Source organism: Mastomys coucha, unplaced genomic scaffold (genome assembly GCF_008632895.1).
Source record: "Mastomys coucha isolate ucsf_1 unplaced genomic scaffold, UCSF_Mcou_1 pScaffold16, whole genome shotgun sequence".
Classification (NCBI taxonomy): domain Eukaryota; kingdom Metazoa; phylum Chordata; class Mammalia; order Rodentia; family Muridae; genus Mastomys; species Mastomys coucha.
Genome location: NW_022196898.1, coordinates 12,656,978 through 12,682,941, shown reverse-complemented (window position 1 = coordinate 12,682,941; position 25,964 = coordinate 12,656,978). Strand labels below are relative to the sequence as shown.

Below are 25,964 nucleotides of genomic sequence, written 5' to 3'. Positions count from 1 at the left end.
AGTTTCAATGATGAGCATCTAATCTGCCATCTTACCCAGAATTCCTACATTTGATAAAGGAGCAAGAAAATTTTTCTATTCTTGACAATATGATGTGTGTATACTATTCCTCTTCTTAGAAATAAGCAAAATATAGTGATCCATTGTAAAGTTTAATGGTGAATTTTAACAGGGCTTAGGATCCCCTAGAGGACAAGCCAGTAGGCATCACTGTAAAAGAGTATCTATATTATATAAGCCCTTTGAGTATGTCTGTGTATTGGCTACATTTCACTTGCTGTGATAAAACACCATAATCAAAGCAATTTATAGAAGAAAGGGTTTATTTGGACATAGACTTCCAGAGAAATAAGAGTTTATTTTAGCACATTGGAGCTGCTCTCTTCCCCTGCTTAAAAAATAAAAATCAATCACAATTCTGTGGAAATTTGGGAAGTGAGTCTTCAAGATAATTTGGAGGGTTAGAGATAGAGCTATTTTTTCTCATTCTGGGAATCTATGTGTGCCTCACCACAAAAGCATACCATGAAGAAGGATTTGTTTAGATGTCTATGAAAAGTTGTTGTGAAGGGCTGGAAAGATCCTCAGAGGTTAAGAACACTGATGGATCCTACAGTAGGCCCAGATTTAATTCCCAGCATGCATATGCAGCTTATAACCATCTGGAACTTTAGTTCCAGGGCATACAAAGCCCTATTCTGACCTTTGAGGTCACCAGATATACAACCATACATATAGGTTTACATAGATAAAATAAATATATTTTAAAAAATCATAAAGAAAAGAAAAGTTATTGTCTATACATAAGAACAGCCTCTGTGAATTCATATCTCAAGTTTTATAGGTAGATCTGAGGCCACAGTTGACCAACACCAATAGTCAGAAAGAAAGCTACTTGTGGAAAAGAATAATGTTATAGCCTCTATCAGGCATATCCTTCTGTCTGCTCTGACTACCTGTGAGAAAGAACCCTATGAAATTATGGGCTCTATGTTGTATCTACTTTGCAAGTGTCATGCAAATTCTTCTCTTAACCAACTCTATTCTGGAAGCAAATGAGTAAGCAAATTATGGATAGGTGATTTCCATTGCATTTAGGCAGAGTGCAAACCATCAGAGTATAATGCCTTTTACAGGGCATCCATATTAGACTTATGAAATGGTTTCATAGATAATAAATTGTCTCTGTTTTTCATGGTTAAGTTTGCAAAATAAAAAGAGAAGAGGTCGCCAATATTTAGATAACACATATAGACTTTAGAGATGAATTGTAGAGATTCATATAGATTCTAAAATTCAACCTTTTTTAAATCATAGGGATGAAAACTCTTAATGCTACAGTCACAAGGAAGCAGAAGTCATCTTTAATATGCTTTAGCCTAAGGAATACTTGCTGCATATTCCTATACCTCAAATTACTATTTAATGTTACTCTTTAGGATTTAAGGATGATAAATCAGAATTTTCAGCTATCCATAGAATCTTCAGAATTATGACATTTTAAATATTCTTCTAGCAATCTGACGATCAATCTTCCCTTGAATCTCAAAGAGCAGCATTTCAAGAATTTAAGGACTTGGTTTTTTTTTTCTATTTATTTCTAAATTGCATCATTGCTGATGAATATACATATTTTACTTTGAAAATTAAAATTATTTAAATTTAAAAATTTAGTAATATTTTATTATCAGAAAAAGGAAATTACTGATTAGTTATTAACACTATCATAGAAAGACAAATATAATAAACATATACACAAACTTATACAGTCCTATATATGTAGAATTTCTTGTGGTCCTTTACTGTTATTCAGTGCCTAATAAGTATTTCTTTTTTAAAATATGATTTATTTTATTTACACATATAAATGTTTTATCTGTGTGTTTGTGTACCATTGATGTGTGCCTAATACCCACTGAGATCTGAAGAGAATCAAACCTGAAAAGAAGTGCTCTTGATTGCAGACCCGTTATTACATTAGTATAATTTATTGTTGAGGAGCTACATAAGCATTCTTGACTCTCTTTAGAGATTTCCACCTAAAATAAAAAAAGGCTGAAAAACATATACATATTGCTTTATAATGTGCTTTGTTTTCTCTTATTATATTTTCTTGCAGTGGGTGGTTCCATCACAGTAAACATTGTGACTCAGCTTTCTTACATTTTGAAAATTCATAAACACCGTATGAGCAACGGTAGTTTATTGTTAACTAACAGAAACCTTGTAGGTCTTGGTTCCCTAATATCTTTCATCAAGTCTCTGAAGATAATGTTATACTTTTAACTCATTTTGAAGTAACATTCCTACTGGATATATAGCACAAACCATAGTACATTCTTTGATGGCAATTTGGACAAAATAAGATATTTCAGGGCTCATGAAATCTAACCTTTCCTTTATAGATAATAGATTAAGGCCTGTAACAAGTGTATGACTTGCCCAGGGTCACTGGATTGCTTAGTAATAGAAGATGTGCTATGTTACAGGCTGCCCCGAAAGTCAGTGCAAATACACTTTAAGAAAAGCTTATTGAAAAGGATTTTCCTGAGACTGGAGAGATAGTCAGTGGATAAGGACATTTGGCATCCAAGTTCACTTCCCAGCACCTAAGTCAAGCAGCTTACTAATAGCTCAAGCTCACCAGGATCTGGTGTTGCCAGGTCTTTTTGAGCACCCAACCACACACATAGCATACACCCCCACAGATATATGCATACAAATATGATTTGAATAAATGTCAAGATACTTTCCATGCCATAGAATTTACTAATTTCAAGTGTAAAATTTAGTGACTTCTAAATTTATCAATTTGAATGGCCATCACCAAAAGTCAAGGTTAAGTTTCCATCATACCAGAAATATCTAGTAAGTCCATTTATCCTTAATTCCTGTTACCTCCTCTGTTCCAGAATACCATTCATTTATTACCTGTACCTGTGAAGTTGTTTTGCTTTCTCTGATACTCTGAGTACATTTGTCTTTTATATTCCCACACAAATCATAAATATGAGTTTTTTTTTTTTTAAATTTCATTATGGGTAGTTGTGAGCCACCATGTGGTTGCTGGGATTTGAACTCGTGACCTTCAGAAGAGCAAACGGTGCTCTTACCCGCTGAGCCATCTCACCAGCCCCCATAAATATGAATTCTTACTCTGTTTTTTCTTTTTGTAGAATAGCCATCTTATTTAAAAAGCTGCATTTACCCTTTAAGAAAAATCTCTCAAATGAAAAACATATATCTACATTCCTGATCTAATTCTGATTAGTGAGTGTGGTGGTTGATTAGGTATGGCTCCCATAAACTCATATGTTTGAATGCTTGGCCCATAAAGAGTGGCACTACTAGGTGGTGTGGCCTTTTGGAGTACATGTGGGCTTGTTGAAGGAAGTATGTCACTGTAGGGGCTGGCACTGAAGTCTCCTATGCTTAATCTCTGCCAAGTGTGACAAACAGTCTTTTTGCTACCTGAAGATCAAGTGGTAGAACTCTCAGCTCCTGTTCTAGCACCATGTCTGTCTGTGTGCTGATAAGTGTTATCATGTTGATAATAGACTAAACATTTGAAACTGTAAGCCAGAAGAAATTAAATGTTTTGGGGGGAGGGGTTGTTTTTGTTTTTGGTTTTGTTTTTGTTTTTTTATATAAGAGTTGCCATTGTCATGGTGCCTCTTCATAGCAATGAAACTCTAACGAAGACAGTGAAGAATGTTTTCTTTCCGTTGTTTGGTAACGTATCCACAACAGCACACAACATCCCACTGGATGAGTAATTTTCATTAAGATAAGAGAAATTATTTTACTTTTTTCCCCCTTGTGGATCTTGGGATAAAATTCAGGGCCATACATATGAAGCAAGTACTTTAGCCCTGAGCCATATTCTCAACCCTATGAAAAATTAATTTGCTTCTTAGGATTCACTTATTTCTGATAAAATATTATATTTTTCTAAATATAATTTATAATTCCTATTTTTTATTTTATAAGAATTGAATCCAGAGATTTATACATACTATGCAAAAGCCCTACCATTAAATGATACCCATGGCTATATACCATGGATATATATTTATGTAAATAAATATATATATTTATAATATAAATAATATTAATTATTTAATTATTTTTAAATAATTTTTTTCTTTTGAGAAAGTTTCACTAAGTTGCCCAGGTTGCCAAGTTGACATTGAACTCAAAGTGGTCTAGGCAGGTCTTGGAATTGAGACCCTGTTATATTAGCTTTCCAAATTTCTTGAGTTAGAAATTGACACCACCAAGCCCAATTTATATTTCATTTCAAGTTAGTTTATTCTCTTGTTTTTGTTAGAAAAAAACTGATAAAACATGAAAATAAACTTGAATGTGTAACATATGTCACTCATAGAAGACAAGTCATTTTATTTCTATTACACCAGAAAATTTAAAAACACCTCTTAATAATCCTCAAACTAATAACACATTTAATTTCACAATTCCCATAATAATTATTGTAGCTGTGATGGTTGTCCCCATCAACTTAGATAGACTTCAAAGCATGATTTGAAAATATGAAGAGCACAATTTCTATAAGGAAGAAACCAATTTAAATGAAATAATGTGTTCATTAAAATTCTGGTCTAGCTATAAGATTAATATAAAATGAGATTTTATACTTAGGTTGAACATTTTTTCATCAGAATGGCTTATTTTCAACCAAAGTGGAATTGGAATTTGAATTAAGCTTTATATGATATTGAATTAAACATATTTGAATTCAGATTTTTTTTTTGTTTTTGTTCTAGTTAACTATAAAATTGGCTTTGGGACTTTCTGTTACTCCTCTAGTAGGAATCAGATTCTCTCCTTTATTTCCCTAGATTACTAATCCTATAAAATCACAGAATCTATTTATCCATGAAGACATGGAGCTTGAGACAGTACAGAGCCAAACAGACCCATATATCTGTTGCTGTCAAATGTATGACCCATGACCTGGCAAACTCAGCATCATCTGAGAGTGTTTGGTAAGTCCCATCACATGCATACCGAACCCCATTTTGCATTTACACAAACAATACCATTTTCATTTTAATGATGTCCAATTTATCAAATTTTCATTTATGCTTTTAGTGTCAAGTCAAGCAACACTTTGCCTCTAGATTGTAAATGTTGTTCATTGTGAGTAAAAAAAAATATAGTCATATTTTAATTTCTAATCCATTTGAATCAATTTGTGAATAAAATATGAGATAATTTTAGGCTTTTAAAAATATATACATATACTCCATTTGCTGAAAAGCCTGTCTGTCTTCTTGCAAATTGCTGTTTCACCTTTGTGTGAAATTGGTAGAATACATATATGCTATTAGATTTATGTCCAGTTTTATGTCTCTATGAGTATGCATCATGTGTGTGCATGTGCTTTGAAGGACAGAAGAGGACATCTGATGACTTGGAGCTTGCATTTCAGGAAGTCGTGAGCTGCTTGATGTTGGTGCTAGGAACTGAATTCAAGTCCTCCAGAATAACAGCAACCATGCCTAACTACTAGGCTATACCTCCAGCCAAAGCATATTTATGTTTACTTTTGTTTTTTCATTTTTTTTGTTTGTTTGTTTTATTTTTCGAGACAGGGTACTTTTGCTTTTTCTAAAACACTCCATTGATTTATACGTTTCACCCTCCTTGAGCATCATGGGATTGATTATTGTACCTGTATTAAAATTCAGAAAATTATTCCTCTCACTATGCCCATATTTTTCTTTCTCAAAATAATATTAAACCTTTTAGACTATTTGACTTTCTGTATAAATTTAAAATACTCTTATCTATATCTGCAAAAATATCTTACTGGGATTTTGATAGAAATTATATTAAAGATATATCAATACAAAGAAAATTGAGATCTTACTATGCTGAGTCATCTAGCTCATTGTGTCTTCCTTTACTTAGATATTTGACTTCTTTGAGTATCTTGTCCATTGCCAGTATAGAGATCTGTTTAGGTAAAATTTATATCTTAGTATTTAATTTCATGAGCAATTGTACGTGCTAGTGTATTTTCAGTTTTTTTTTTCTAGGTACGCATCCATTGGTGGTATTAAAACAAAAACAAAAACAAACTCCAGTGAATTTGTACATTCATCCTTATATCCTACAATCTTGTTTAGATCTATGTTTAGTCTTGAGTTTTTTATGGTTCCTTGGGATTTTTCTCTACAGATTAATCATGTCACCTATAAACAGCTACAGTTCATTGTCTCCTTTCTTCACTTTAAGCTGTACTAGTACTGTATTGCAAAGAACAGTAAGCCCCTATGCCCTTTCACATTGTAGTATGTCACTGAAGGAATTTAGGGCAAGAAGTCAAGCAGATCTGGAATCTAGAGTGAAGACCTGATGCAAAGGCCATGGAGGGGTACTGATTACTAGCTTGTTCCCTGTGTGTAAGTCAGCCTTCTTTTTTTGAGAACCCAGGACCATGCTCAGAGGTGTCACCAACCACAATAGGTTAGGGTATCCCCCATCAATCATCAATAGAGAAAAAGAAAATGCCTTACAGGCTTTCCCACAACCCTATATTAGGAAAGCATCTTCTCAGTTGAGGTTACTTCCTTTCCAATGACTTGAGCTCATGTCAAACTGACATAAAACTAGGTAGCACAATCATGGAATTTTTCTTTCTTAACTCTGGTGGATCACATTAATCAGTTTTTGAATTCTAAACCAGCCTAACATTTTTGTAGTAAATTTTACTTGGTTGTAACACCTAATTATTTTATTGATGCCTGAATTCTAATTGCTAATATGTGTTCAAGATATGTACATCTATCTATATTTATGAGTGATATTAATCTGTAAGGTTTTCTGATGCTATCAATATAGTTTTGGTATTAGACAAAAATCAAATCTTTGAAATAAACTGTTCCCTCCTCTTCTAATTTTTGCAAGAAAATTAATATCTATTAGTTCCACTCAAAGTTGGTACATTTCTCTGGTGAAACCATCTGTGCTGTAGGGTATTTCTCCTTTGACATTTTTAAGTTACAGTTTCAAATGCCCTGGTAGCTTCAGTAGACTTCAATCCCTGTTTAATTTTTAGATGCCCTGTGGTAGGTTTTGTGTTTTCAGGGAGTATGTTTCATTTACGTTGGTGAATTCAAGTGTATGATTTGTATATCATGCCTCTCTATCCTTCCAGCATCTTATGCAGGTCATCCACATCTTTTCTTTTTCTTTTGTCAGTGCTCCTAGGGGTGTGTCAATGTTATTAATCTGTTAAAAACCAACTCATGTGCATTGATTTTCTCTGTTGCTTCCATTCACGTGATTTCCGTTATCTTATTTTCTTCTTTATTGCTGCTGTGCTTATTTCGCCTTTGCTTTTCTAAAAATAAATCTTGGTGAAAGCTTAGACTTGAGACTGCTGCTGTATTCTAATTCATGGATTTAGTGCTTTAAATTCCTCTCTCAGTGCTGCTTTAGCATGGATTTTAATATGCTGCATTTATTTTAATTCAGCCGAATGTGTTTTTATTTCTATCAACATTTCTTCTTTGAGTCATGCACCATTTCTTAGTGTTTGCTTAGTTTCTGAGAGTTTGGGAATGTGCTTGCTAAATTCTGGTAACTCTGATTCCACAGATAGAACAATATTCTGTGTAATTTTATTTCTTTTCAATGCATTTCCATTTCTTTTGAATCATTTAACAAATTAACGATAACCTCAGAGAATACTAAAATGCATTCATGTCGAATTAAGAAATGCAAACAAAGTCATTTCCTCTTGGGTTAATTGAACTGTAAGTGAGCCCAAGTTTTATTTTCTAAGCTACCTGTGCCTTCCATTGGTCTATAGTTCATAGTTACTGACTGATCTGTGAGCTCTCTGTTGAGAGTTTGCTCTGTCCTTCTTGTGCCTGTCTCTGAATGTCTGTTTCTGAATCTGAGCCTATCCTTGTGTCTACCCATGAAAAGGACATTGCTCTGTATTTGTTGAACAGCACAGAAAACACTGTATGGAGGAGGATGAGAGATTCTTTACAAAAATTCTTAGAGGGAAGGAACTTAACTGATCCCATCTGACTCACAATAGCAGACAACACTGCAAACCCATGCAATTGAGCTATATCTTCATTAGTTGCAAAATGTATGGCGAATATTTCCTTTAAAGTAGCTTTCAACCTGTTGGCTGTTTTCAGCTAATGATTACCATAGCACACACATACACCTATACTTTATTCTGGGCTAGGGTCAAGAAAGGGTACATAATTTAAGATAAATGCTAAGCATTTTCTTATGTTGTAAAGGCTGATTGTATGAGAAATCCAAGGCAAGTACAGCTAGCTATATTGTTCTCTTAAATACAGGTTACATTTAAGCAAGCTGAATACACAATAGGAGAACAGGTCAGTACACAGTTTTTAAAAAGCTACAGGGATATCAGTAATTTTGCTGAGAGGTCTGCCAAAAGTTGTCTTTGGGGGAATGTTCAAGAAAGATTTTCTTATAACATGTATCACAACATTGTTCTGTAAACTAGACATTGATTTATCTTAGCACATTTCACTCACATTTGAATAAAATACATACTCTGCTTTTATTGGATAGAATTTTCTTAAAAATAGCCTACAGATTGAACAGATGACATTGTCAATCTTGCTGATTTCCAACTTTGTTCTCAGTTGTTAATACAGTGTTGCAGTCTGTAGCTATATGAAGAATTTGCTCATTTTCCTTTGGTGTTACCAGTCTTACATCATGTATTGCACTGCTCTGTGGTTTGCTATGTTCATTTTAGGATTGCTACCTCTTTCTTGTAGATTCATCCCTTTACCACTGTGTAATAATCTTTCTTGTCACTGGAAATTTTCTTTGCCCTAAGGTCTACATTTTCTTTTCTCTTGATGATTCATTATTTATATTTGTGTGTGTATTTCTATATGAGTTTATATGTATCACAATCCACTCATCTTATTATGGTTGAAGTTAAATGCATTGCATAATCTAATCACTTTGAAAGAACCCCATCACTCTCCAGCTCTTTAGCTTGCCTAAATAATTCCTCCACATAGAAAACCATGTAAAAATTGTCTGATATAAAGATAAAATGTAGAACCATTAAACCACCCACACCTTTCTAAGCTCCTTTTCTCAAGACCTGATATGAGATAGAGAAAAGAGAAACTAACAAAACATCTTGGGCTCTACTCTCCATGTCCTGGAGCAACTAACATACACGGGAGCTTTGCTATGTGTGAAACATTCTACCATCCCTTCCTGTGCATGATTTCTTGTAAGGTTAATGTTTTCAAAAGACAAGCCTAATACTCAGACAAGTGAAGATTACAGAGATGGTGACTCTCCTGGGTTCAAAGCCAGGTATAAATGGCTAGGTGGCCAAACTTCAGTCCTGGCATCCACTGTGAGCCTGTGTCTTGCTGCTGCTGCTACTGCTGGGGCTGTGTGACATGTTAGTTATAAGGAGGCAATGCATAGTTGTAAGACATTTTATTATAGGGAAAGAGAAAAGAAGCTGCTCATGACCATGTGGAGAGAAAGAAAGGAGAGGAAGGAGAGGAGAGAGGGCAAGAGAGGAAGAAAGCAGGAGAGGAAGTAAGAGAAAAAGCAAGAGAGCAAGAGAGAGAGGAGGGGGCAAACCACCCCTTATATTTTGAGGTGGAGCTATCTGTCCATGGAGTGGGGCATACCTAGCTGTGGTCAGAAGGGGGGTAGGGTCCAGCTAGAATGCTGGGAGCTTGGGGCATTATCTATGTGACAGAACACACATCTCCTGCAGGGAGGTTGGGACTAAAACAGGAGCCATTGTCCCAGGAGGTGTGGTAAAACTCCTTCCATCCCTTGGAGGCAGAAATTATTGCCCACTGGGGCTTCAGAGCTCCAGACCTGTTCTCTACTGGACCCAGGTTGCCTGAACAGATCACTGCCCCACAATCCACAGAATCAAAAGAGTTTTTCCTTGGCAGTTTCTATGTATTCCTCAGTCCCTCATGTACCACTTCCTGTATGAACATCCAAGTCCATGGCTCTTTCTTATATATAAATGATTTTAAACACCTCCTGTTTGCTTTCTCTGGTACCTCACTCACACTTCTCAATCCATCTTTCACAGGCTGCTCAGTTATCTTCCTAGAATACATTTCCCCTATTTTATTCCTATTAAAGTGATCCTTGTAAGGCCCACTCAAAAATCTTTTTGTTAAAGCTGCTTTTTTAAACACTGTTTTACTTCCTAATGTGAAGAAATCCTTTTTCCTTCCATGTTTCTGCAGAATATTGTAGATTATTCCCAAATTAGGAGAGTGAACTGTTTGCCATGTTTACTTTCTACTTGCAAGGAAATAGAGTGACATGGAGTAGCAGAATGGCTTAGAGCAAAGGGCATGAGATGGGTGATCTTGGACTTGGGTTTGACTCTGACATTCACTTACTTGTGCCTCCCACAACTCAATTACATCATATGTATGCTTTGGATAAGTAGGGCCTTCATTTTAGAAGATTAATATGCATGTTAACTGAGAAAGTGTTAAACATCCACCAGCAATTGTAGCATGAGGTTCATGGTCAGCAGAATCAGCAAGTATTTGAGCATTAGTCTTCATGGTTAGACTTTCACCATGAAAAAAAAGCATGGGCTAAGGAGATGGCTCAGTAGCAAAGATGCTTCCTGTGCAAGCCTGAAACCTGAGTGTGGAGACTCAGAACCCACACAAAAAGTGGCATTTGTAATTCCCAGTGTTCTGGGCTATGGTTCCTATGGGGCAGCCAAAACAGTGAGGTTTTAGTCCTGTTTCATAAGTAAGTAAGTAAGTAAGTAAGTAAGTAAGTAAGTAAGTAAGTAAGTAAGTAAGTAAATGCATAGATAGATAGACAGACAGACAGACAGACAGACAGATAGATAAGCAATTGAAAAAGGTCCACCTCTGGCCTCCAAATTGTCCTCATAAGCAAAAGAACCTACCTGTGCCACACACACACACACACACACACACACACACACACACACACACACACATACACACACACACACCAAATTAAAATAAGAAGAAAAGGCATCAGATACAGTCCTGAGGTCTAGGAGGGTAGACTTTGCCACACATCTTTTCATGGAAAAGTATTTTATTAAAGGTCTTTATTTCCTTCCCCAACTTTTTCTTACATTGATCAGTTCTTATGTGCCATCACATGTTGGTTTGCTAACCATACAAAAAGGATGTAGTTGGACAGAAGATTTGAGGAGCTGGGAATGTGAACATATAGAACAAGTACTGAATTTCCCCAGAACAAACAGTTTTTTTTATTCTTAATACATATTTATTGCAAAAATTTAATAAGTGGATGTCAAAAGACTGGTTCAGTTACCCACCCCTGATGAGGACAATCTGTCACTAGAGTGTGGTTTAGCACTCAGCTCCAGACACACTGTTAGAAAGTTTCTCTTCTCAGGAGAGAATTTAAAAATTCTGAGCAGGAATCCTTTGCAAGGCTCATTCTCTGTAACATCCTCAACACATCCCCTCTGCTCCTGACCCACATCCAGCCACACCACATGGCTACAAGAGCAGTTTGACATCTTTCTAGTTGCTCCTAGTTATTTGGTGCTGTGGGTGCTAGTTCAGTGTTTGAACCCCTCCTCATCAGGGAGCCATACTTCCTTGCACATCACAAGGGCAATCCCCTTGCATGTGACACCGACTTCAGCTGACCTTGCGGAATTGGCAGGTCTTTTGTTCTCCCCACAGTAGCCATCTTTAGAAAGTTATATTATGTTCCTGAGGGATCAGCGTGAGGAGCTCTTTGCTTGACACTACAGACCTCTGCCTACCATGGTTAGATTTAGTACCAATTACCTTGTCACCTGAGGGGCTATAGAGGCCCAGATTCAGCTGAGTCTTGCTTTCGCCCAGAACAAACTTTTTTAACAATTTAATTTTCTCATGAGTTTTTGTGCCTGATTTTTGTTTCCTTCCTGGTATGTCTATTCCAGCTTCTCCAGCCTGCTTTACGTCTGCTTGATTTACACTTCTCAATGTATATACACTTAAAGGCCAAAAGTCTCTTAAAAATCATGAAAATTAGATTTTTTTAAAAAAATATTAAATTTGCCAATCGTTTGGATTATTCATGAGTCAATGATACATTCTACCTTCTGATTCAGAGAACCTATGACCAACTGTGACCTTGGATAGAGTGATGATCTCTCCTGTTGTAATATGCCTTGCTTAAGTTGAATAATTCAGACAAGCAAGAGAAAGCTTCACCTTGTTCAGATAATCATGTAGAGACTCTTTTTATATTATAATTTCACCCTGAATTCACCTAGCAGCTTATTGTGAATAAAGAAAAGGCATTTAGTGTATCCAAGGTCAGCCAGTTTGAATCAATTATCACAGAAGATTATTTGTGCTAATGTGTTTACATGGCAGGCTCTCTTCTCCTGAAGTATTTGTGAGGTTCAGAAATACTTTTCATTTCCAAATTAAAAAAAAAAATCTCCCAGCCACCCACACTCCTGAGTGTACTGCAGTAATGGGTTATCATTATTCCCAGGCAAATGCAAATTCGCTCACTTTAAAATGGTAAGAAAGCACAGACTATGAAATGAATAGTTCCAGGTTATTTAAATAGATTGTTCTGATCCTGCAATAAAGTTGATGTCTAATTAAGTTTTATACATTTTAGTTTTATTGAAGAAAAATTTGAGAGGATCTTCCCATACACCCATGACTAAAGACTCTTACTCAGCATGGTCAAAATACAAAAATATACTGGACAGTAATAATATTTTGCTTTAAAAAATTTTTATATAAAAACAAAATAACATTCTGTTATTTTTCTTGCTATTCTGTAGTTGTTTTGAACCAGGGTGTTGGTTTGTGATGATCTTCCTTCCTCTACCTTCTAAGTTTTGAGATTATAGGTCTTGGCTATCATATCCAGCTATTCCACTTATTTTGAAATAGCATCTTCATCATATATTGGGCCTTGTTTCTTGGCTGACCTTTAACAGTTAGAATGTTACCACATTAGTATGTTTGTGCTTTTTTTTTTTCTTATTCACACACTTAAACATTTTTTACAACACAAAGGAGAATTTCATTTGAATTTTCATTTTAAAAATATATTAAGTCATTATCATCAGACTTGTAATGTATCTCCTCAAAATAAAATATTATCTCTCTTGTCTTCTGTTTGTGATTACTGATTTTTATTATTGTGGTGGTTTTCTTGGCAGGTTTCACAATAGGGCTGTTGTTTGGAATCAAACCTTTTTTTTATTTAAAGATTGTGTAGATGCATGTGTCTGAGAGTTTTCCCTGATGTATGCTTGTGCTTCATATGCATGCCTGATGCCCATGGAAGCCAGAAGAGAATGTTAGATCTGATTCCCTGGAACTGAAATTATATAGAGTTGTGAGACACTATGGAGATGTTGAGAACCAAACCTGGGTCCTCTACAAGACTAGCAAATGCAATTTAACACTGAACCATTTCACCAGACTCTGGATGGAACCTTTTAAAAACTTGTTTTGATTGGCAACAGCTACCTGGCTCTTAGTTTCACTAACAATCCAACCATCTCACCAGAGTCTGTCATTAGTTCTCACCCAGATTTTTCTTTTCTCTAGAATTTTTTGGTAGAAAACACATGCAGTCACCAGTTGTGCATCCTTGTTTCTTCCTGCTCAGCGTCTGTGCTCCTTATTCCTGTTTTTCTGGATTGTGCCCCAGCTAGGACCTTTAGACCAGTGCAAGGTATCATCGATGCCAGGGATTTCCACCATCTCTGAGGATGTAGTCCTGCTTTGGAAAGGTTCTCAGGTCTCTCTTTCCCTTGCTTAAAGCTAGGCTAATTTCCCCATGACAGCCCTGAGCATCTTCACATGGGCTGGGGTTGTTTAGGAGGTTGAGCACCTCTGTGGTTTGTGGGCTTCTAAGGCATGAGAGCGTCTTCACTCCGCTGTTGAAGCCAGCCTACCTTTCACTTATAATAATGTCTCAGTCCACGTCCTCTATTCTATCAATAGCAGAAAATCCTGCTAATTTTACCGAGTCTGTCAGCTCCTCCTCTCTTACATCTTTCAATATCACAGTTCTCTTTATTTATGATTCCATTCTCTATAGCCTGCAATGGTGTTCTCTAGCTTAAATAATACCTAGCTCCTGTTTAAAGGGGATAAATAATTCTATAAATGATGCCAGATTTTTATGGTTTTACTAAAAGACATACAAATAAAATATAGTTGTACAAATAAGCTAGGGGCTTATTTAAATCTCTAAACCCAGACCAAGGGAGGTGCAGACAGGAAGATTATGCTGCCAAGGTAAGCCTGATTTTTAAACTGTACCTATAAAATACGTGTAAAATATACCACTTTGGTCATATTTAAATGATCGCTGCTTGGCTATATGAATATACTTAATATATAACAATTCTAGTTACTTTTTAAATTTTAGAGGCATTGTTCTATTTTCTATGGCATGTGCCTCATATTACTTTCCCACAAACAATAGGTTCCAAATTTCCATGTATCCTCTTCAATAAGGTGCTTTTCTGTATTTTCATAGGAGCACCGCAAAGTCTGAGTTTTGATTTGCATGCATTCCTGCATGAGTTATGCTGAGCATCTTGCCATCTATGTCCGGGCCATCTGTACAACTTCTTTTCAGAAATCCCTATCCAAGTTCATTGCAAATACTGCCGCCTGATTTTTTTGTTGTTATTGTTCTTATTTCTGCTCTTGCCTCTATAGCTCTCAAATATAGACACTATCCATTTGAATAGGAAAGTTCAAAACCATTATTTTAATAACCTAGAACTTTGGATGAGATTTCAGAAAACTCAGTCTTCATACTTATCCAGACATTGGCAGTATCTAATTCTAACAGGCTAATCTGAGTGAGCTGTCATCCTCTAACTCAGTACGTGGATCTGTCAAGTCAGATGAAGAAGACAGCCCAATCTCATTTACTTTCAACATTTTTGAACATTTATTTTTACTTTTTGTGTATGAGTGTTTTATTGCATGGATGAGTACATACCATATGTATGCCTCATGCCTAGAAGACAGAAAAAGGCATTAGAGTCCTTTGGAATGGCAGTGACAAGCACTTTTGAGCTTCCATGTAAGTACTAGGACTCAAACTTGAGTCCCCTTTGAAAGCAACAAGTGGTCTTAATCTGTATACCGCCTCTTCTGTCTCCTTAATTGTTTACTTTCTATGTACTAATTTTGGAGGTAGAGCGGCATATACTAATGGCACGGCTTGTGTGTGGAGGTCGGAGGATGACTTACAGGAGGAGTATGTTTTCTCCTCCTGCTATGGGGCTTCTAGGCACCAAACACAGGTCACCAGGCTTGCATGGTTAATGTTTTTACCTGCTGAGCCCTGGTCCCTCATCTACTTGGTATGAACTGCTATCAGCAGTACTGTTGTTGCATATGAAGAATATGAAGACACAATTAAATGTCTCTTTAGACAGGCATGTCTGTATCCTTTTATTCTGTTTGATAACTCAATTTTTCATGGATTATTTGTTTTAAGTTTATATACTCTATAGCAATTCGTTTGTACATTATAAAATGTCAAAGAGTAACCCTTAGGAGTGATTTATTGAAGTAATAAAGTAGGCCATTTTTCTTATAACAAATCATAATGTAAGGTAATTAATAATAATAATGTAAGCTTTCAAATAAGCAATTTCATAGAATACAGAAAGGTGGTCATCTTACATTATAAGACAACACTCAGAATTCCTTTCGTGTGTACATCTCTGTATGTGTGGTTGTGCATGGGAGGGTATGCTCACTAATGCAGGTATATTGGAGGACAGAAATTGGTTTTGAGATGTCTTCTTCAATTGTTTCCTGAGACGCAGTCTTTTGATTAAGCTCACCATTTTGGTTAGATTCCAATTAGCCCAGAAAACTTCCTGTCTCTACTCCTACCCAATTCTAAGGTTACATATGGATGAGACCACATAAGCTTTTCTCTTGAGTGATGGGGGTCAGAAGTCAGTTCATCATGCTTGCACAAAAACTTTGTGACTGAGCCATCTCCCCAGCCCTGACAATTAGATCTCTGAATGAATAATGCTTTAGTAGAATCTGTCATAAAAAATCAGAAATCTCTGTCTTTGATTTAAAACAAAAACCTATTTTTCCAAGAAAGGAAGATTTTCAGGATGACCTTTTAACTCATGATTTTCCAAGCCCACCCCTGCCCTCAGATTACTCTGTGTTGATACCCAGCATGATAGCACTAATATTGATGTCACTGCACAGAGTGGGTGCAGCCCAGCCTTGATGTAACATAACACACTCTCTTAATCAGCACCTGGAAAACAGTGTGTACATAAAAAGCTAGTCTGCCTTAATCTCATGCCAATTCACATTAGGAATAAGAAGGCCTTTTAATATTATAAGTGTTTTCTTAACTTAAGATTAATCTGAAATGCTACTCCTATATAAACTATCTCTATCAGAAACAGTTACTGCTTGGACCCTAGAGATCTTGGTCACCAAGTCAATTGCAATATTTAGAGTAATTTCTTCACACCTTTCTAAGCCTAAATACTTGAAAGATCTTTGAGTGAAGAGAGTATTCCTGTACTCTTAATGTGAGCTTGAATTTGTACAGTGTAGACACTTACCAAATATTTACTGAATAGGTAGATAAAGGCCTTTTTCCCTTTGCCAAAACCGCTACTATTAAAATAATATTCTGATTGAACAATAGGGCCAAATTTTGTCCTGTTGCCTCTTCTGCTTTGACCAATACCACACTTGTAGAGTTGAAATTCTTTGCCTCCATAGAGAGCAAAAACCAAACTTTATAGCATAAAATTTCAAGATTTTTAGCCCACTGGAGTGCAGATTCGTGCAGTGAACATCCTAGGTCCCTGTATACAGAAACAGAATACAAAATTTCTCTATAAAGAATAACTTCATAGGTTTTATTTTTCATGGTCCTTAATTTCAAGAAAAGAAATGTAGTATAAAAACAACCAGTGTCAGGGGCTTTGGGCATCCACCACTTACTGAACTACTGACAATTAACAGGTGTGGGAGAGGCTTTGTGTCTACGTGTGCCCCATTGGATGGATCACCTAGCTAGCACTCAACTCTGTGGGACACAAAACAAAATGTTATGAATATAGAAAAGAGATTTGCAAAGAATAAGGGAGGCTGGCAAAGTTGCGAGAGAACAAAGAGAGAGGGCAGAGTAACCAGAAGGCATTATACATAGGTAAAAGTTATTTTAAGAAAACAAATTTATTAATTTTTTAAAAAAACAACAAAAGAAAAACCATCTTCCAAGAAATTTAAGGTTCATTCTCATAAAAATTTCTCTGACTATGGGCTGGAGAGAGAGTACCTAAAAGCCCTTTCTGTTCTTGCAGAGGAGTAGGGTAGAGTTTGTAGCATCCACAAAGGGGCAGTTTACAACTAGGTAGAGTTCTACTTCTGGAGGATTGAATACCCTCTTCTGGACTCTTCAGATATAAAGCATTCATATGATGTATGTACATGCATGAAAACAAAACTTATTAAATTTAAAAAATGAATATTTTAAAAATGCTATGAAAAATGTTAAGCTATTTGAAATATTTTGTTTATGTATTTTTCTCTAAGTAGAAGAGAATCCACATTGTTCTCAAAAGAATGAAAATCAGGTCTTGGGCTTTTTCTATTTATTCTTGCTAGGAACAAGTACAAAATTCAAGGCCTCATTCCACAGAACAATTTTCCTGGAAATGAAAAGTTTTCTGGGAGGGAGACTTTCAATGCCAAAGCTGAAATGGACTCAGGAAAATAAGAAGTTTGATCATCTTTTGTTTAAAAGATTTGTTTATTTTATAAATGTGAGTACACTGTTGCTGCCTTTACACACACCAGAAGAGAGCATTGGATCCATTACAGATGGTTGTGAGCCTCCATGTGGTTGCTAAGAATTGAACTCAGGACCTCTGGAAGAGCAGTCAGTGCTCTTAACTGCTGAGCCATCTATCCAGCTCCAAAGTTTGATCATCTTGGCCTGGTAAAACACATGTAGGCAAACCCAGCAATCCAGCAACTCCAGGTTTTTCCAGTTACAGGTGTATGTGTAAAAGCATCTGTTAAGTCACCCTTCACCGTATTTTTCGGGACCACCATGTGTTTTAATTAGAGCAATGCATTTCAAACTTTACCAGGCAGCAGATTCAACACAGGCCTTCTTAAGTGAGCTTCCCCTTGGATAACTTGAGTGTGTAGAGCTTTCAAAGTTTGCCATTGCCCACAAGCTCCCAGATAATTCTGAGGTGATCTGCTATGGAGAACTCTGGGTATTTGCATCTTACACGTAACGTGTAAGCAGAAAGAAGGTTCAGTGGGAAGGATGAAAGCACGATACAGATTATAGACTTTTATGAGAATCAGGTTTCTTTTCTTTTCCTCTTTCTTTCCTTCTTCCTCCCTTTCTTTCTTTTTTTCTTTTTTTCTTTTTCACCTGGTAATGATGCTTCTAATGAGGTCTAAACTTTGGGGAAGATTTTTGCAGAGCCACTGAGTTCTCTATAATTGGGTTTACCTTAAAGACTGAATTTCAGTGGAAAAGCAAAGTCATTTGGTTTCTCTTAGGAAGTAGCAGTTGAGTTATCCTTTGTACTTAATTTATGTCATAGCTTGTAATTACCATTTTCTATGGTAGGTACACCAATGAGAAAAAAAAACACTGTATGCTGATAACACAATCTACATTTCCTATGATCTATGACTGCTTTTCAATGTAACTGAATATGTAGCAGAAATATAAAAGCAATTGCACATAGTAAATATGCATTTAATTTACATCAAAATCCTACCCTTGGATTACTGCTTCTATCTTATCAGTACACTCATTTTGCTCTGCCCTGTGAAAATATCTCTCGCCTTCTCTTAAGTTGCTGCCCTCCTTTACGAATATTTGACTTAGGAGAAACTCAGCTACAGAAGCAGTTTTTAAATCTCATTTGTAAGTAGTTTCCAAGGAAATGGATCAGAATACTAAATTTGCCATTTTGTTGCGTAAAATAAATTTCTATGTGTTCCGCTTTAGACTCGATTCCAACACTATGATCATTTTGTTCTTTTTCCACAGCGTTCCGGTGGTGAGCTGGCTATTCCCATATGCGCATTCCAGGGGACTGTGTCTCTCCAAGCCCCTACCGGGAAAACCCTTTCTCTTTCTACTTACGAGGTCAGCGCAGAAGGGCAAAAGATAACCCCGGCCTCTAAGAAAATAGAAGTCTATCGATCTAAAAGTGTTGGCCATGAACCGAACTCGGAGGAGTCTCCCTCCACGTTTGCGGACACCAGTGTAAAAATACACTTGGAAGTTCTTGAAATTTGTGACAATGATGAGGCTTTAGACACTGTGTCAATCATCAGCAACATCAGCCAGTCCTCCACACAAGTCAGGTCTCCTTCTCTGCGCTACTCACGAAAAGAAAACAGATTCGTCTCATGCGACTTAGGCGAAACTGCCTCCTACTCCCTCTTCTTACCCACAAGTGATCCTGACGGTGATATCAACATATCTATCCCAGACACAGTGGAGGCACACAGACAGAACAGCAGGCGGCAGCATCAAGAAAGGGATGGCTACCAGGAAGAGATCCAGTTGTTAAACAAAGCCTACAGGAAAAGAGAGGCAGAAAGCAAGGGTAATTAGGAAGTGCTCACTCTAAAAGAGGCCAGAACAGCTGCAAAACAGACCTTAGACTGCAAAACTTACCATAGTCCCAAGATTAATTTCCCACTTCCTTCTAATCACATGTTCACATAACCTTTCCTGGCTTCCTAGTTATTATTTTTTGGATGACCTGCCATAGTGCATACAATAAAGTGCATTTTACATGTTAAAGATCATACACTGTGGTAATTGAACAATTCTGTGTCTGATTTCTAAAATCTTTCTAAGCCCAATCTTGACCTAGTTTGATAATATCTTGCCTGTTTGTCTAATGAATACACTGTTCTCATGCATGAGTTTTTGTACACATGCTGCTTCTTACTGCAAAAGAGAAAAGAGATGTTCTGGCAATAGAAAAAAAAATACACTAAAACTAGGAGTTGTATTTGAAAATGGATGTGTATCTGGCCAAAGGAGCTTATTCTCGTTTTTGCTTTAGCCTTTCAGTGGTCTAGGAAGTATGTTCTTTTGTAAAACGACAAATTAGCTTCTAAGTGGAACTTTGGAAATATGTGCATTCCTAGTCTATGACTATTCCATTTGCTGTTATAAAATACAAGTAGTTTAGGAAGTGGTTCTGCTTGTCTTTCTTTGAATGAATGGAGATAGGGAGAAATCCTGTCACATTGAGTTCCGAGAGGCACAGTACACGGGGGCAACAAGCTCCAGGCTAAGGCAGATGAAAGCCCCCAAGCCTAACCAAAGGTTCCTGTGCTGAAGATCCGGAAGGCTCTGAAGATTGCTGTTCTTGATGCATAGAAAATTTTTCTTCAAGTATTATTCTAGCTTAAGTACTTTAATTGTTTTTCTTTAAAAACAATGTATTCTCTCAATGAAACAACCCAACATGTATATCACTAACTGATGGCAAAGAATATTTGGCAAGATTAACTTCTCAAGACACCTCATCAGCACATGACTAATGTATATTTCAAAAATTCTGATCCTTTAAAATTACTTTATTCTAATGTTTTTATAAATGTATTAACTATGTTACCTACATATTTGTTTACAAAATTCACTGTTGTTTTATGTGCTCTTAGATTGTGTATACCTGCAGTTCAGGCACATATGATGTTTACTGATTAAATGGATCATACTTAAAATCGTTTGGTTTCTATTTCATTATACTGAGTCAAAACCTCTTAAAATTACTTAACGTGAGCTTTTAGATTGTTATGTTCTCCAGAGAGTATTTGACATTGAGAAAAGACACTTTGGAATGAGTACTTCAAAATAAATAAACAAACAAGCACATAGATAAATAAATGGTAGTTGTTATGGCTCATGCCTAAATTCCAGCACTTGGGAGAAGCACAGGAGAAGTGATTCAAGTTTGAGCAAGCCTGGGCTCCCCGGTGAGTTTCAGGCCATCAAGAATGGAAAGTAAAACCTTGCCTAAAAAAACAAACTTTAAAAATTGCAAGAATAACAATAAAAATCTAATAAAATGATCTCAATGAATTTTTTCACCTGTCATAACTATCTCATTATCTAATTTTAAGAAGAGGTAATACCACTATTGATGTTTATATAATACATCAATAAAAAAAAGTCTATACATTTAAAGTTACAGAAATTCTCATTACAAACATATTTTTTTAAAAAAAAAAATCACCAATTTTGAGATCTATTGAATACATGGTAACTGGGCAAATCTGTCTTTTTAAGCATAAACATTAAATGTCTTCATAAAAGAAAACTTAGAATGTACCTTGCTTAGTAGTCTTTCCTAGTGTGCATCGGGAGTTCAAGGCTGCTCTCTACTACAGTTTGAAGCTAACCTTGTAGATGTGTGATCCTCTGTCCAAAGGGAGAAGTCTTCATGAAAAAGAAAACTTGAGCTGGGTGAGGTGACACAAGTCTTTAATTCTCAGTGTGAAAGGTCAGTTTGCTAAGGCCACTCAAGGCATTTAATAAGACCCTGCCTCCAAAATAAAATAATAAGAAAAAAGGTAAAAGGAGAGGAAGAAAGGAAATAAGCAAGCAAGCAAGGGAGAAAGATCAAATCAAACATTCTAATAGTGTTTGTAAAGAATAATTTCTGGCAACTCTAGATGTCTAATTTTCTGTTTTAAATGCAATTTCTGACTATTAGGGAATTTTTAAAAGAATGTGATAAAGATTTGAATGTAAGCAAATCCTTTTTATCAGGACAGAGCCTTTAGTGAGAAGATGAAAATCAAGGCTTGGGAGATTAGAAAACAGTAATGTTCAGTTTCTGACTATCTCCACTTTCTCTTTTCACTGGATAAGCCTAGGCTGGGAGAATCAAAAAGTAAAAAATAAAGTATATTCCCACTTAACTCCCCTTAGTTCTTAGGAGATACAATGGATCTACCTTAAAAGTGATATAATTTCAAAATTAAAGAGCACTGTCATTAATGATCTGAGACATAAGTTAAAAAACTAACAGGAAATATGTTAAAAATCTTGAACACAGTGGTTAAGAACACTAGCTGCTTTTGCAGAGGACCTGAGTTGAATTCTTAGCACCCTTACATCCAGTTACAGGGGATCTGATACACTTTTTTGACTTCTTCCAGTACTGCATGCACATGGTGCAGAACCATACATGTGGGCAAAACACCCATACACACAAAATTAAATTACATTAAAAATAAATGGAAGCACTTTGAGCCATCTGTACTGAATTGATGAGAGAAAACTAATTGGGTCACACATAAGCATATATAGCACATTCAAATCCTTTTAGGGAGGAGAATGTTTGGTAACACATGTCTATTAGAGTTTTATTCTTCAGAGTGATTCTAATCACAAACCCTCTTTTGATAGTGGGAGTATCTTGCTATTTTGTATTATATGTAAATGTCTTCACTTATCCTTGTAAGATACAGTTATAAAATTCTTATTATTAATGAACAGTAAATTCAGCATAGTTTGTCTCTTTTGTCTATAAACTAAGACATCTGAAGATAAAACCTGGTCTAATGTTAGTGTCACCATCTGGTGGTGACTTCTACCAGCTGCAGACATTCAGTGCCTGTAAAGATTGAATAATTTAAACACATACTATATAATCCCTGATACTCCTGACAGCTGATTTTGACAGAGGCAATTCATTTTAAAAGCAGAAAAGCATGCTGTATTTCTCAGAACACAAGGAGAGCTTGGGTGTACATTATTTTGAAGGTACATTCTGACATTAGATTTCAAAACGGATTTTCTCTGAATCTCCCACTTACATCTTTCAACTTATTTTATCCTTAAAATGGATGACTATTATTTATTACAAACTGTTCTAAGTAACTGAGATTAAGGTTGTAAATAAAAACAAAACACATACACAAATATACATATGGCATGAATTTAAGCCAAAAGTAAAGTTAGTGAATAGAGCCCATGTAATATAGCTTCCCTCCCTGCCTGGATACTCATTTTACATCCGGAAGAGTCTCTAAACCACTGTTAGTTTCCACAGTTCATCAGAAAGACTCACACAATGCTTAGGTATCCTCTATTACTTGTGTCTCACTGTCTCCATCTTTGCTAGACAAGCCTCCCTGGTCCCTGGGCATGCCAAACGGCAATAAAGCAGTTTGTAGTGAGAACTTTAGGTCTTCTCATATCAGGCTGACCACAAGAACTGGAAAAACGAGAGTCTGTCATCTGAATAGCCCACCTGACTGAATTCTTCTATTCCTCTGATGGATCGCCAACGAGGATTCAAATGAGCTCCCCCCCCCCCGCTCCCCCCTCCCCCACCCTGTGTGCATGTTGTCACACACAGGAAAGGAATGCTGTCAGTGACTCCACAGGAGAAAAGTGCAGTAAAAATTCCACACTTGGAAGTTTTCCTAGACTTCTCTCTACTCACTTCTCCCCTTGGCTGATTCTATTTATATATTTTCCTGTTTTAATTTTCATTCTGTTTTTAGAATTTATAATTATTTGAAAACTTGTACATGCATACAGCACATTTTATTCATAACCATCTCCAACTTCAACATTCCATTCCCCTGGATCCTCCTCAATACATCACCTCCTCCCATTTTCACGTTTTCTTCATTAAAAATAAAAATCTACTGAATCCAGTTGTGGCTACTCATACGCACATGGGTGTTGGGACATTCGTTGGTGCATGGGCAACAGCAGTGACTACATCCGCAAAGAAAGGTGACTCCCCTTGCCCCAGTAACCATCAGATATCCTTGGCTCATTTTAATCTACATTTCAACATGAAACAAACTGTAGCCATGACTGTACAGCTGATCAGCTGACAGATACCAGCTTTTAGTTCCTCCCCTGTCAAGCTTAGATATGAAAAGACCCAACACTCTCAGTGCAAATCACTTTATTACTGGCTGGCTTGTCTAGCATCATCAAGAGAGAAGTCTTATTATTTGTAAGTGAAAGAAAATACCTTCACAGGTCTGGGCTTTCATATAGAAGAAGGGAAAAAATCTGTGATCAATGTTGTTAATAATCGATCAGCAGAGAAATGTTAACTGGCCTCTATACTCTTTGCTTTAAGAGACTGGAAGACATGGGGTGCATGGCACCAGGGAGCAACTCACAGGTTTGACCACCAGCCAATCTGAAGAGGACATTTTCTCAAATGAGGTTCCCGCTTCCCAAATGACTCTAGCTTGTATCAAGTTGACATAAACCTCCCCAGTACAAATTGTTACAACACTGAAAAACTTTCCTCTACTCTTGAACATTTCAGGAAGGATGCATATATGCTCCTTTATAGTATACAGGAGATAAAGAGGCAAGCGATGTTGCTGGGTAGCGAGGGGTTACTGAGATGGAGCCAATGTAATCATATAGCTGAAGACAAGCAAAATTTCTGCCAGTAAGTAACAGGGAATAAGAGCCACCAGAACACAAGCTACTGAATCAAGGTTGAATTAGCTGAATACAACCACCAGATTCTGGTAGTCAAGGATTCACTAGCATAAACTTCATTAATGAACCTAAATATGCTACGAACCAACAAGTCTTAAAGCATACCCATGCAGGGGCTATTTTCTACAGTAACAACCTCCCAGATCTATTGCATAAAACCTTATTTTAAATAGAAGGAAAAGCTTAACAGTTATACTTCATTCATAACGGTGCGGAAGAAGAAAAATATGGGTTGTCCTGGTTTTTCAAGGAGAATGCTACCAATAACCACTTTCCTGGGCTTTCATATCAACCTGAAAATAAATCAGAATGTTGATTTAAAGATTATGGAGCATATCAGATATTCTGACACCAACTAAACTATGTAGTGTCCATTACTACTACATTCTGTGATTCTGTGTGTCTCAGTTTTACTACATTCCAATTATGAGTGGACTGAAGGATGGAGAGGTGGGTGTTTGTGGAAGTGGACACCAAATACTGTCATTTTGAACATAATGTTTATGAATCAGTGCTCTAGCCTATGAACAGTAAAGACAACATTTGAAAAAGATAATATTGTAGGCTGTTGAAAGCATTGCACTGTAACATTCTCTCCTCACATTTGTCTGAATACCAAATTTTACTAATTACCATTTTTTTCTTGTACCATTTTATAGCTATAAAAATGAAACAAACCTTCATCTTCTTTGTTCAGTATTTTAGGACATTCAGATTAAACTGACACAATGTGTAAGCAAAATAAAAGGTGCACCTAACTTAATTCTTACCAAATTGAGATAGGTGGGGGGAGCGAGCTTATCCTGTACTGTGGCCACTACAATTTGAACTACGACAGCAAAATTAGCATGATTGTTTTTTCTTCACAATTTTACAAAGAGATTCACTTTCATCATGTATCTTAGCAATCTCAACACATAATTTTCTTTTCTTATCAAACCAAAGACTTCTATCTTTTCATTTAAATTAAACACATCAAGCCTTCCTTTTGGTATGTATTATTACCATGTCTTAGTCGGAGTTTCTATTCCTGCACAAACATCATGACCAAGAAGCAAGTTGGGGAGGAAAGGGTTTATTTGGCTTACTTCCACGTTGCTGTTTATCACCAGAGGAAGTCAGGACTGGAACTCAAGCAGGTCAGGAAGCAGGAGCTAATGCAGAGGCCATGGAGTGATGTTCCTTACTGGCTTGCTTCTCCTGGCTTGCTCAGCCTGCTCTCTTATAGAACTCAAGACTTCCAGCCCAGGGATGGCAACATCCACAATGGGCCCTACCCCCTTGATCACTAAATGAGAAAATGCTCCACAGCTGGATCTCATGGAGGCACTTCCCCAACTGAAGCTCCCTTCTCTGTAATAACTCCAGCCTGT

At 36.5% G+C, this 25,964-nt stretch overlaps 1 protein-coding gene across 3 annotated transcripts in view; it reads left to right on the top strand.

The window, feature by feature from the left end:
* Gpr149 (G protein-coupled receptor 149) overlaps positions 1 to 20,825 on the top strand; it is a 64,895-nt gene extending 44,070 nt beyond the window's left edge. Inside the window, exon 4 of one of the 3 annotated variants that reach the window (XM_031373979.1) lies at positions 19,126 to 20,825. In XM_031373979.1, coding sequence (XP_031229839.1) covers positions 19,126 to 19,698 — 573 coding nt within the window. In that variant the 3' untranslated portion in view covers positions 19,699 to 20,825. Of the gene's footprint in view, positions 1 to 4,859; positions 5,007 to 19,125 lie in introns of those variants that run through there. The other 2 variants (XM_031373980.1, XM_031373981.1) reach the window with 2 other exon arrangements.
* The last annotated feature ends 5,139 nt before the right edge of the window (positions 20,826 to 25,964 follow it).